The sequence below is a fragment of the Bidens hawaiensis genome, unplaced genomic scaffold, assembly GCF_021521415.1.
Source record: "Bidens hawaiensis isolate Kalapana, Puna unplaced genomic scaffold, B.hawaiensis_p1.1 tig00007857_1, whole genome shotgun sequence".
NCBI lineage: Eukaryota > Viridiplantae > Streptophyta > Magnoliopsida > Asterales > Asteraceae > Bidens > Bidens hawaiensis.
The window spans coordinates 434,107-447,257 of record NW_027491544.1 but is presented as its reverse complement, the minus strand read 5'-3'; the positions used below and the strand labels follow the sequence as shown (position 1 = coordinate 447,257).

At 36.4% G+C, this 13,151-nt stretch overlaps 2 protein-coding genes across 2 annotated transcripts; both read left to right on the top strand.

The window, feature by feature from the left end:
- Positions 1-257: 257 nt before the first annotated feature.
- On the top strand, positions 258-2,267 carry LOC143636275 (uncharacterized). Its single transcript, XM_077103915.1, has 7 exons — positions 258-270; positions 362-487; positions 585-679; positions 773-861; positions 935-968; positions 1,049-1,162; positions 1,686-2,267. Exons 1-7 carry the CDS (start codon positions 258-260, stop codon positions 2,265-2,267), a joined length of 1,053 nt encoding a protein of 350 aa, XP_076960030.1.
- Positions 2,268-11,591: 9,324 nt separating this feature from the next.
- On the top strand, positions 11,592-12,491 carry LOC143636273 (uncharacterized). The gene is made up of 2 exons (XM_077103914.1): positions 11,592-12,169; positions 12,332-12,491. Exons 1-2 carry the CDS (start codon positions 11,592-11,594, stop codon positions 12,489-12,491), a joined length of 738 nt encoding a protein of 245 aa, XP_076960029.1.
- Positions 12,492-13,151: the final 660 nt, after the last annotated feature.

Genomic DNA, 13,151 nt, shown 5'->3' with positions numbered 1-13,151 from the left:
CATAGTAACCCTCTACACTATTCAACAATTACATTTCATGTCCCTCTTCTATTTGTTACGTACATAAAAGACAAAATCAATTATTTTTTTCAACTAGTGTTGTAGGTCACTCTTTTCCCACTTGTGCACCATAACCATGTATTATTATTATTATTATTAATCACCCACCGCTTCAACCTGTTTCTTTGCCAATTTCAAACCCTAAATCCTGTAAATTAATTACATTTGCGTTCCATATTATATATATATACATACGAATGATGATGTCAGGTGTGGTGTGATTATGTTGGTTTATGTATTATTATTATTATTATTCCTTGATTTAGATTTTATTATCTGAAATTGGTGTGTTTTGAGACAGATTATAACATCAAGGATCTGATTCAAGAAGCTGAATATAGGTGGTTAAGCCCAGAAGAGGTGCTTTTTATACTTGAGAATTATAATGATACACAGCTTATTCATCACCCACCTCAAAAACCACCCAGTCAGTCAGTCACTCTTTATATTTATTATTTTTATGTATTTGTTTCTTAATAATGTGTATTATTATTATTTTCTGATATTGATATTATTGCTTACAGGTGGTTCTCTGTTTCTTTTTAACAAAAGGGTTCTTCGTTTTTTCCTTAAAGATGGCCATACCTGGCACACCAAGAATGTCGGTGAACGTCTAAAGGTTCGCTTTTTTCGTTCCGCTTTTGGTGAAAATTTATATAATAATATTAATAATAATAATGCAGTGATCTTATGAGAAAGGATATGTGGGTAGGTTGGAAATGTTGAAGCTTTAAATTGTTACTATGCACATGGTGAGGACAATCCGAATTTCCAGAGGCGCACTTACTGGACGTTAGATTCGTAAGTACGTTTTTTTATTGGAATGTCTTATTACAGCTGACAGATCATTAATCAGTTGATTTGTTGGTGGCAGGGCTATGGAGCATATTGTTCTTGTTCATTACAGAGTATGTATGTCTTGCTATTATATATGCTAAATCAAACTTATTATTATTTCAAATATGTATGTAAGTAATTCTTTAAACAGGAAGTGCAGCCGGAACGAGAGCACCATTCTGCATCCACATTGTTTGATCAAGAGCAGAAGTTTAGTATTCGGGAAATATCACCTCGCTGGGGCTATACAACTAAGCCTACAAAGGTAAATAAATCTAGGGGTGTGCATGGTTCGGTTTGGTTAATAGCCTCAACCAAATTATCCAATCGATTTTTGTTAATCTGTTCGGTTTATTCAGTTCGGTTCGGTTAATAACCAAAATCAAATTTGGGCTAAAATTATTTACTTGAAATACATGAAATAGATGCCTAAATACATGAAATCAATGTATAAAATACATGAAATCGAGATATAAATACATGAAATGATGATATAAACATATAAAAATGGTGATATATATATATATATATGTATATGTATATATGTATATATAAAATGGTGGTATAAAACATGAAATACATAAAAAGGTGAGATAAAATCCAAAAATATGTGAAAATATCAATGGACGGTTCGGTTAACCGAGGATAGAAAAAATAATCGAGAACAGCTTTTCGGTTAATTCGGTTCGTCGGTTTTCGGTTCGGTTAATGCTCACCACTAAATAAATCCATTCACTTCACTTGTTTTATATAATAATTACTGTGTTGAATATTGGTAATTATTGCAGGTACTGATAATTGGGACATTTACATGCGATCCGTCAAATAGCGAATGGATTTGCAAGTTCGGAGACACTCAAGTCCCTGTTGAGATCATTCAAGAGGGAGTAATCTGCTGCTACGCGCCACCTCATCCATCCGGAAACGTTACTCTTTCTATCACATCCAGCAGCCGACAGGCTTGTAGTCAGTTTGAGTTTCATGACAAACCACCCGATGGTGAGTTATCAAAATCAGAAAAAGATAGTGAAGAAGAACGGTTAAGGATAGTGGAAGAAGAGCTTAAGAAAGTGAGAAGGCAGAATGTAATAACACACTACCTTCTTTCGTTCCTGATCGTTCTGACCGCCACTTGGCAGATATCAGAGGTTTCAATCATTTTAAAACTGAAAGATGGTGTCACTCACCCATTTCGATCCATCGGTGGCCTGCTTAAGAGTGTGATAAGACGCCCCCGTTTACCAAATGGTAATGATTTTAATGATGAAATGAATACAATAACTGGTAACCTCATTGAGTCCTCACCCGTTCACAATCTCAAAATTCCAAAACTTCAGCTGCCCAATTTCGACTTGGGTTTAGGCGATTAACTCACCCGATGGCCAAATGCTTCTTCATGTTTCGGATGAAATTGTTAATAAGTAGTTTAAAAGACCCTTGTCCTGTTTGCTCCGTTTAAATTCAAACAGTTTCAACGGTTTGTCGATCGTTGAAGCTGCTTTTTTTGGTTCGGTCCGGTTAGTAAGTTGAAGCTGGTCCTGTAACTTATGTTATTTGTATTTCTTTTTTATTTTTTTATTGTTGAATATCTAGTTAAGTATTGTAATAATGAATCATCTATCATTTTAAAGATTTTCAAACTAGTGGTTTAAAATGATAGAAAATTCAGGTTAAACTATCATCCCTCACACTGAAAGAAAGCGAACTTCAGGAAAATTGACGAAAAACACAAAAGAAGTAGCCTCGATCGATCATACAGTGAGGAAGCAGCTTGTTTGCTGATTACTGTCTATGAAGACACGCTAATGGTGTTCGTCAATGATCGTCGATGCTTGTATGTATTCCGATTAATCAGCTTTGTTTGCTGATGTGAGAGTGGAGCCAAGGATTTGGCTTTCATACCAACTCAATGCACAACAGAATGCTTGAATGTGATTGTATTAATCGTATATTGAATAGGTTTTACAAAGGGTATATATAAACGTAGATATTTACATAAGCTACCCTGTATTATGGCTAAATTTTTAATATGATATAATATTCAGAAAGCTCGTGGCTCGTTCAAAATTGGCTAGTTTATAAATGACTTGAGTCAAGGTGGCTCCTTTTGTAAACAAGCTGAGCTCAATCACAGGCAAGCTTGGCTTTGTGCGCTCATTAAACATCCCTAACATTTACCCACATATAGCTATCATAATTCTTTATGGGCGGAGTGACACATACACCACTAATATACAAGTCATACTAGTCGTATGACTTTTTCACTACACCATACGAACGTTATGACCCTATGCTGCTTGTATAATATGGCGAAAATGTTCATATTGACCCATATAAGATAGGGGAATGCATTAAACTGAAAAAACCAAACGAAACAAAAACCAACGGTATGGTTTTATGTTTTTGTAAAAACCGAATAAAGTCAACCGACTTTATAGATTTTTATTTTTTTTAATTCTAAATATTTTATAAGAATTTAATAAATACATAACTCGTAAATTTTGTCTAAATATATAAGAACCAATTATTTATTAACTAATAAAATAAATGATTTTGATGACAATTATTTTTCGACCTAAAATTTTAAGCTTAAATGACAAAATTGAAATAAAACTGAACCAAACCAAAAACCAGAAAATGAATGGTTTTCAAAAGTTAACCAAAGCTTCGTTTTTGGTTCGGTTTTAGCCAATGATCAACCCAAGCCAAACTGAAAAGTTATGCGGACACTATAACCTTATCAGGCATGTGAAGAGTTTAAGATTTTGAGGTCAAATGTCTGCAGTATACGGATCACATCTGTAGAAGAATATGTGGACCAAATGCCTGTAGTATGTAATAAGAAGCCTGATTGTTCTTTAAGTTCTACAGAATGCTAAAATAAATTAAAATTTAAATAAACCAATTTTTTTAAACTTAAAAGAGTTTTTCGACATTGAAATTTAAATAATAGTTATACAACACTGAAATAATAACCACAAACAATTATGCACAAAGTTTTGGAAAAGACAATGAAACTATTTTCAATGATGTAGCCTTTGCTTCGATGTCCCTAAACCCGAAGTAAAAAAAATGGTATAAGTTTTTGTTTATATGTAGATGCTACAAAAAATTAGCAAATAAAAAATTCGAAGGCTGTAAATTTCACTTACAGTCAACGTTGAAGTTTGGAAGAGACGGTAGGCGGCGGCGGAGAGCAGCGGAGATGAGAGGTAGTGAAGCAAGGTACAATAGGTTTATGCATCGAGTGTTGGATTTCGATCAGTGAAGTAGGGGCACTGGAGGGGTGACAGCCGGTGGAGGAGCGATTGGTGGTGGTTAAGGTTGAGAGTCTGTGAAGGATCACGATAGTTTATGGGGTTAGAGAGATGTTAAAATAGGTAAAAAGATTATGAGATGTTGGTAATTTCCATCTTATTAGGCCCGTCACGTGTAGGTGGCCGGGTTAGACCTATTGGGCCTATGGAATTCATTAATGATGTAATGAGTTTATGGGTTTACAATTGGGCTTTTATATTTCGGCTTTACTTGTTGGACAAATTAGGTTATCCCTATAAATACATAGCCATGTTAGGGTTATTGTATGGTGAGAGGGATTATTGTATTCGAGTTTTGAGCTAGTTTCTTGAGTATAATAATACGTAAGGTTTAACCTAAATATTGTATGCTCGTTTATGTTTCCATTATCAATTCTGAATTGGTATCAGAGCCATCTATCAATAAGATCGAGATCGGAATACGGTGATTGTGTGAAGGAGTGCCGTTGGATCAATCAAGAAGACCGATTAAGAAGATTGTGATTGGTTTGTTAAGGTAAAAAAATCGTGGAGTGAGCTTATCGGACCGTCACTGTTCACCAATTAAAAGACATCTCTTTCCAACATCGAATTAATATTAATTTGAGTTCTAAAGTTTCAAACCTTTATCATCGGTCAAAGGTTTGGAAGCTTTCTTTCAAATTTATTATTATATTAAACAATTGGGGTGCAATTGTTGCTGTGCAACTATATAATTATTCCAACAAGATTAAATCTTGAATAAGCCAAACAAGTTTGTGTAGGAAACCGTTCGCGTATAAAAATAAAACGTTTTTAATAAAATGATTACAATAAAAGGAATCAAACTTATCTAGGAAAGCAAGTAAATTACAATACGAATTACACCGGAAAAATCAAAATTACAATACAATTGAAATAAAATAATGCAAGAAAGGTGTAGAAGAAGAATGGTGTCGTGGTCTTTGTGGCCGAGGATCGTGTTTTACACGGGGCCCTTAAAACAAATTCCGGGTCTCTCCCCGTTTTGTTTCCCAGGGTATAACGGCCGAAGCAATATGTACTGCCGGGGAGGGCTCTAGCACCCGAATAGTACCTTAAAGAAAATGATGAAGATGATCAAGAATGTTGAAATTCTTTAGGGAGAAAGTTGGAGAAAACACAAAAGAGAATGTGTTATTTGGTGTGTCTTCAACCAAGGAGCTCCCTTGGTATTTATACTAGTAGAAACTTGAAACCATTCAACCATCATTAAAGGAAAAAGTGAAACACTCCAATCAATATTAACCAATGCATTTAAGTTTTGACCAAAACTAAATGGCATGTTGAATGGTCTTGACTAAATCAAAGGTGTTTCAACTAATCATATAAAATAAAAGAATTCACAATTAAAATATATTTTATTTACACAAAATTTTCCAACAATCTCCCACATGTGAAAATAAAACTCATTCATTTCCACACATTTCCCAACAATCCCCCACATGTGAAAACAAAACTCATTCATTTTCACATTGAGATCAATCCATACATGCAAGTTTCTTAGATTCAATTCAGCGGTTGAGCATTGCAGGATAGGTAGGTGTTACCCTTTGAACCTTCCTTTGTGAAGCATACTTAGTCTCCTAGCGGTGTGTAGACATGATGTCTTTGAACATACCCCCATTTATGTAGACGACAATACACTTCACACAACACTCTCCCTGGTCTGGTCAACCCCTCACTGTCATGTCCTATTATGGTCCTGGAACACTAGCCTGGTTCTGCAAGAGCTCTAGGATTTTTTCCCCAAAATCCATTCGAACCGACCCTAGTTCTCTCTCACATAGGTGATTCTCGCTCGAATCATTAAAAGCAATAGGTTTGTTGATTTCCACAAATAATTAACCTTTATTATGCTTATCCTAAAAATTGTCACTACTTATCATAGGAATAGACTAGGACATATTTAAACACCCTTATAGTTTAAGGGGTATATATTATAAAATATACTAGCATATATATCAGCTTGCCCCCATAGTGACCACCCTTAGATATATAAATTAGTTGTCCTGTTGAACCTAGATCTTGGGATCTCCAGTCAACTAGGTTAGGTTACCTCCATATATCTTTTTTCATTGGCTTTAGTCTCATTCCACAACTTGATCTCTCATCAACCCTTGGGTTGCTGGATCCATAGACATTATCTTTGACTTCGTAAAGTCAACAACGATAATTTGTAATTGAGATAAGTTGTTTTAACGTGTTATTGACTCACAAGTCATTCTTGCCATTTATCATTCCTAAGACTATAACTCATAATCTCCACCTGGATCTAGTTACATCGTTTAGTCTTTAGAATTACATGAAACGCTCTTCAAGGCTCAACACGTTTCCATCATGCCTTTGGTAAACTATATCAGAAATCTACCAAGATTCTGAATGTTACCAATTGGCATCCAAGTCTAATATTCTAGATAGACTTGTTACGACCTTGTCTACTCCACTTGGTCACATGTTTGCAATCTTTAATTGGATTACCAACATCCTTATTGCCAAACATTCCACATTCTTATCAAATTGCATGTTACCCCCACATTTAGGTCTTATTGGATAAACTTATCCAATCACTAAGAGGGGTAATGAAAGGTTCTCCCTTTCACGCGAGGATTAAGAAAGCATTCTCAAAGACCATTTCAACATACCATAATGAGTTGTTTCTTAAATGGCTCATCCCCTGCATTGCTTTCACTTTGATCCAGTTTAGGCAAATATGCCTTAGTGTGAGCTTCCCACATTTACTAGCGTATGAGTTCTCCTCATGATCTAGTTATCCCGTTTTGACTTAATGAAGTTATACTAATGGTTTAGCCCATATAAGAATTCCTTCTTGTGTGTACCCATATTATGAATGCTTTCTAAGTTAATTTAATCTCCACGGAGCATATAAATTAACAAGTACTAGTCTAGCATGCTTTAGACTACAATACATTAGCATGAGAATAGAAGATGCATCATTCTGATTCTTCACAGCCTCAAGAGATACCGCACTATCTCTCGTCAACATTCATATCTTGGTTTAGACAAATTAATGAGACTTTATTCATCATCCCAACACCTTGGTATTAGGAAAGTCTCAAAAGTTAAAGTACGTTACGCAAACATACTTAACTTCATTAGTCAAATTAAAATATATACTTTTGTTCTCCAAAAGCTTTACCATTTACTCATAAGAACTTCAAACATGAGTCTTAAAACGAGTTAGTTTGGTGAACACATTCAACATAATGAATGTTACTCGTATAAGATCACTAAAGTTTGAAATATAGTCAAGTATATTGACTATCAAACAAGACAATTGCATGTGCCTAAAGTGATGTATACATTTCCATTGTTTGTTTCGTTGAAACCATGCATTGGGATACTCTCCCAAAGTGCAGGATAAATCCTCCACATAGTTCAAACAAAATTGATGGTGGTAGACGCAACTACAAATCCATCGTTATTGTAAGTCTCCTATAATAAATCACACACGGTTTATTAAAGTCATTTACAATAATAACATATATTTCTTTCATATGGTATAATTCGCAAATGTGAATCTTCATAATGTTGATACTCTAAACATATCTTGTATCCATGCTAATACACTCATCATATGGTGTGTGATGTTTCATCCTTGACATTTAATCATGGTGACAACTCACAAATTGTCTTTGTGCAAATATCTTCTTTCACTATTCGTTATACTATAAACATTTAATTAATTTCTATGTATGGGCTATCCGAAGATATTGAACCCAAACAATATTTGAAAGTAAATCAATAAACTGCTATAGTTCAACGAGTATCCATCTCTAGTAAGCTTACTAGAAAATATTATACCCTTTTGAGACGTTTGGGAACATATAAATTAACTCTCAAAATTAGGATACTTAATATAGATAACCCAGTTCTACATTTTCCTATTGATGTCCAACGACCATCAATAAGTATCATGCTTGTCTTAGCAGGAAGATAGTTCTTAATTTTGAATCATTTGTCATAACAGAATATATGTTTCAAATGATAAGAACTATCCACGAACACCCAATGTCCACATGATTTCGTGCATCTCCGGAATCGTTCCCATTATGTCTTCAAGTGATGCAATTAGGCTCCCCCGTACAAGAGCTCTACGCAATCACAATATCGCTCATTTGAGGTTCTCCCTCAGTGTTACTCCCACATTGAACAACTATTAACTACACGCACGTAGTGACATTTGAACAATTTAATTTGTTCACAACAACATCAAGTTGTTTAAAACCGTTCTAACACCTTTGGGTTAATAAAAATTATTATGTAACGCGCTCGTTATAATATTTATGCAACTTCTAATCTACTCGTTAGAATATTAACCGATTTGACAAAACCATTTTTTAAGACCCTTTGGTTTATACAATAAACCGCGTCTAACACGCTCGTTAGAAAATTAAACGATTTAAACAAAACGTATTGAAGCCTTTAAATCGTTTCTAACACGCTCATTAAAAAAAAAATAAACGTTCATACAAAACGTTTTTATAATTTTGGTTTTACAAAATCAAACCCTTCTAACATGCTCGTTAGAATATTAACCGATTTCTTATACAAATATAATTGTTTCTAACACGCTCGTTAGAGAATATAAATGCTTAGACAAAACGATTTTCAAGGCCTTTGGTTTATCAAATAAACTGTTTCTAACACGGTCGTTAGAAAATAAGATGTCTTGTACAAATATAATCGTTTCCAACACGCTCGTTAGAAAATATAATATATTTAGACAAAACCATTTCTAGGCGTTCGATTTATAAAATAAACCACCTCTAACCCACTCGTTAGAAAGTTAAACGCTTAGATAAAACGTTTCTAAACTTTGGTTAATTAGCCATTTCTAATATGCTCATTAGAAAATTAACGTTTAGATATCAACGTTTTAAAACTTTAGTTTATAATAAACTGTTTCTAACATGCTCGTTAGAAAAGTTAAATATTTAGACAAATATTTTAAGGCTTCGATTTATAAAATAATACGTGTTGGGACCAGGATCTTTGATCCTCGAAAATCAAGTATCGTTGGCAACTGTTAGCAGGACTAAGGATCCTCAACAGTCAATTTCAGTTATATTCTAATCTATTTCTTGTAGATAAAACACGTGCTTACTGGAAATTCTTATTGTTGCGGACGAGATATTTTACCTGGTCTTCCCCTCTCGTCCAAGCTCTTGAACGGTCAAGTTGAAGAAGTAAACGAACGTGGCCGAACTTATAGCTTAGTTAGTTACTAGCCGTTATACTTACTTGTATATATACATTGGGTGATATCTGATTAACACAACACTTTTTGCAATGAGAAGTTCATAGCAAACACTTGTATTCACAATCAGCTATCATTCCACCATTTGTAATCTCTTCAAGTTCAATATAATTGGTAGTGATAGTTTTCACTACCCGAGGTTTTTGTGCCGGCGGGATACTAGTTACAAAGGGCTTTTCCTCGTATAAATCTCTGTGTTCATCGTTTATAACTGTTATTTTGATAGCATTAATTCACACTAGCACCAATCCTCACATACGAATTTGGTTCATTGATCCTTAGCCCGATTTTTAACCAAAACAATTTGGTGCCCACCGTGGGGCTGTTGGTGCTTTAATCACAAAAAATCCTTACCTTTATTCAAACCCTAATACCAATCACTAAATGGCCTGTCAAGGAAACGCTGTTCCCACAACTGCTGCTTCAAGTGTCCCGGCTCAAGTGACTTTGCCACCGCTACTTGGCTCTACAAAGCTACAAAAGCCTATAATTATTGCTTAGAAGAAGGAGACTGCTGTTTTCTCCGGACCAAAATCCACCACTGTCTCCCAAACGGTAACTGCTAACAATGACTTTTCTGTTTTGTGTTCACAGATGAAGAGTTATATGGAGCAGCAAAACAAGACCAACCAGAGGATCCTCAATGAGATCGAGGAAATTAGGAGAACTAAGAAGACTTCTGAAGATGCAAGCTCCATCATGCCAAAAATGCTTGACTTTGGCACTCTGGATTTCCCGGGACAAAGGTATCCAGCATCCTCTTACCCTCAACAAGGATCCTCGGACCTCTTCCAGAAGAAATACTCTGACCAATACTCACAAGGATCATCTATCCTTAAACAAGGATCATTAGGTCAACCCTTGAGATCCTCCAATCACCATTTGTGAGGATCCTCGGCCTTCCAATCTGGACCCTCAGGATTTTACCAAGGATCCTCCACCCACCAACTTCAAGGATCCTCAATCTTTCAACCAGGATCCTTGGGCTTCCAAACAGAATCCATCATCCATCAGCATCCAGAATCCTACTATCCTTATGGAAATGAACCTCTGAAGGAACCCCGATCCAGGCCATCGGAGATCCATGAAGGCGACTTCATACCCATGCAAACTACTACTCCTGCCGGACCAACTATTGATGCTGAAACGACGTACCCCCGGCGCAGCTATGGAGCGAGATCTTTTGTTCACACAAGAGGTAACATTTATGATAATCTATCTTTTGGCACTAATCATAGTGGTATGCAGGATACCGGGATCAACCAAACCGTAGCCCGTGAGCTACAAAAGCTCAAGGATATGATTTCAAGTGTACATGGAGTCATCAAACCTATTCCCGAATTACCAGCAGGAAGCCACAACATATCCAGGTTCGCTCTACCAATTTGTGATGCTGAGATACCAAAGTGCTTCACTGCCCCTAGTATGAAACTATATGATGGATCCACGGATCCTGAGGAACACGTGGCCTTATATCGAGAAAGAATGGAAATTAATCCAATCCCAGATATATTAAGAGAAGCTTGCTTCTGTAAAGGCTTTGGCTCAACCCTCACTGGATCCGCCCTTAAATGGCTGCTAAGTCTTCCTCCTTACTCTATTACTTCCTTTTTCTCATTTAATCAATCTATTTAATAGTCAATTTTCATGCAGTAGATCTTTCAAAAAATTAACTAGTGATTTGTATAAAGTTGTCCAACCTTGTGGGGAACCTCTTAGGCGGTTGCTTACTAGGTTTGGAAGGGAGGTTTTTGAAATTCCAAACTTGGATGTCCCGATAGCTGTTGAGGCATTTAAGATGGGGTTACAAAAAGACTCCCCGTTTAATCAAGATCTTGTGATGACGCCCTATAGGAATTTAGATGGAGTCCAAAAACAGAGCCATAAGATTTATCAGATTGGAAGTGGATCAAAGAATGCAAGATCAACTGAGCACTTCAGTAAAAAATGAGTCTCAAGACAAGAAGCAAGGATCCTACTTCAGGAACAACAACTCTAAGCCATACAATAAACCAAATGGCCAGAAGATCAATGCTGTAGAAGAGGAGGAGGACGATGAAGATTGTCCAAGAATATCTGATTATTGCTTCTCCGTAGATATGGGAGGAGTAATGCTTGCTGTTAGGAACTTGGGCGACAAAGCAAGATGGACAAGAAAAATTGAGAAGGCACCACCCCCCAAAGACAAATCGAAATGGTGTGCCTTTCATGAAGACTTCGGCCATATAACAGAGGATTGCATAGCCTTGAGAAAGGAGATAAGCTACCTCCTCAGCAAGGGTCACCTTAAGGAGCTGTTCGGAAGAAAAAAGCCCAGGAAACAGGATCCTGAACCAGTTCCGGAAAGGGCTGCTCCACCTCCCCCAGATGCTCAAGTTATCAACATGATCTTTGGAGGGTCCGATATATGCGGAACTTCCTATTCGTCTGCAAAGAAGTACACCAAAGAATGTAAACTAGAGAATGGTGAAAGGCCAATCAAGACTTCTACAACAGCCGAGCAAAGAATTATCTCCTTCGATGAGGATGATCGAGTCAATGTACAGGATCCTCATCATGGCGGTTTAGTCACTACTTTGTTTATTTCTAACCATTATGTACGCAGGATACTCATTGATGGAGGAAGTTCAGTTAACATCATCCAACTAGAAGTACTTCGAAGGATGAATATCCCAGAGTCGGAAATTATCTCACGATCCTTGGTTCTTGTAGGATTCAGTGGGGAAACGAAGAATACATTGGGGGACATCAAACTACCCATATATATAAAGGGAGTAAATTCTATTCAAAAATTTTGTGTTATTGATTCTTTGTCTTGCTGTAATGTTATTCTTGGCAGGCCATGGATACACGAAATGAAGGCAGTCCCCTCCACTTACCATCAATGCGTAAAGCTACCTACCCCGTGGGGAATAGCGAATATTGAAAGTGATCAGCAAGACGCTAAGGATTGCTACACTTCCTCAATGAAGTCTACAAAAAAGTTTAGGGAAGCATAGGAATTACATAAAATGAGAAGAAATGTCATGGAGACTAGGGAACAAGACTCTAAGGAAGTGGTCTTGCACCCAGAGGATCCTGACGGCAAAGTCCTAATAGGTGTTGAAATACAAGAGTCCATTGAGAAGGATCTAGTATCCTTCTTACAACGAAGAAAGTCAACCTTCGCGTGGAAGCATGAAGATATGACAGGTATTTCTAAAGATGTTATAACCCATAAACTTAGAATTGATTCTTCTTTCAGGCCCATTCACCAGAAAAGAAGGAAATTTGCCCCAGAAAGAAATGCGATCTTCCAAGAGGAGGTACAGAAACTACTAAAGGCAGGTATGACTAGAGAAGTAAAATATCAAAAATGGTTAGCCAATGTGGTTGTAGTTCAAAAGAAAAACGGAAAGTAGAGGGTATGTGTCGATTTTACTGACTTAAATGAGGCATGTCCCAAGGATCCTTTCCCTCTTCCCCACATTGACTCCATGGTGGATGCTACTGCAGGGCATGAAATGTTGACCTTTATGGATGCTTCCTCAGGATTTCAACAAATCCAGATGGAACCATCTGATCAAGAGGATACAGCGTTTATAACCCCTACGGGCATATATTGTTATATTGCTATGCCGTTTGGTCTTAGAAATGCAGGTGCTACATATCAAAGATTA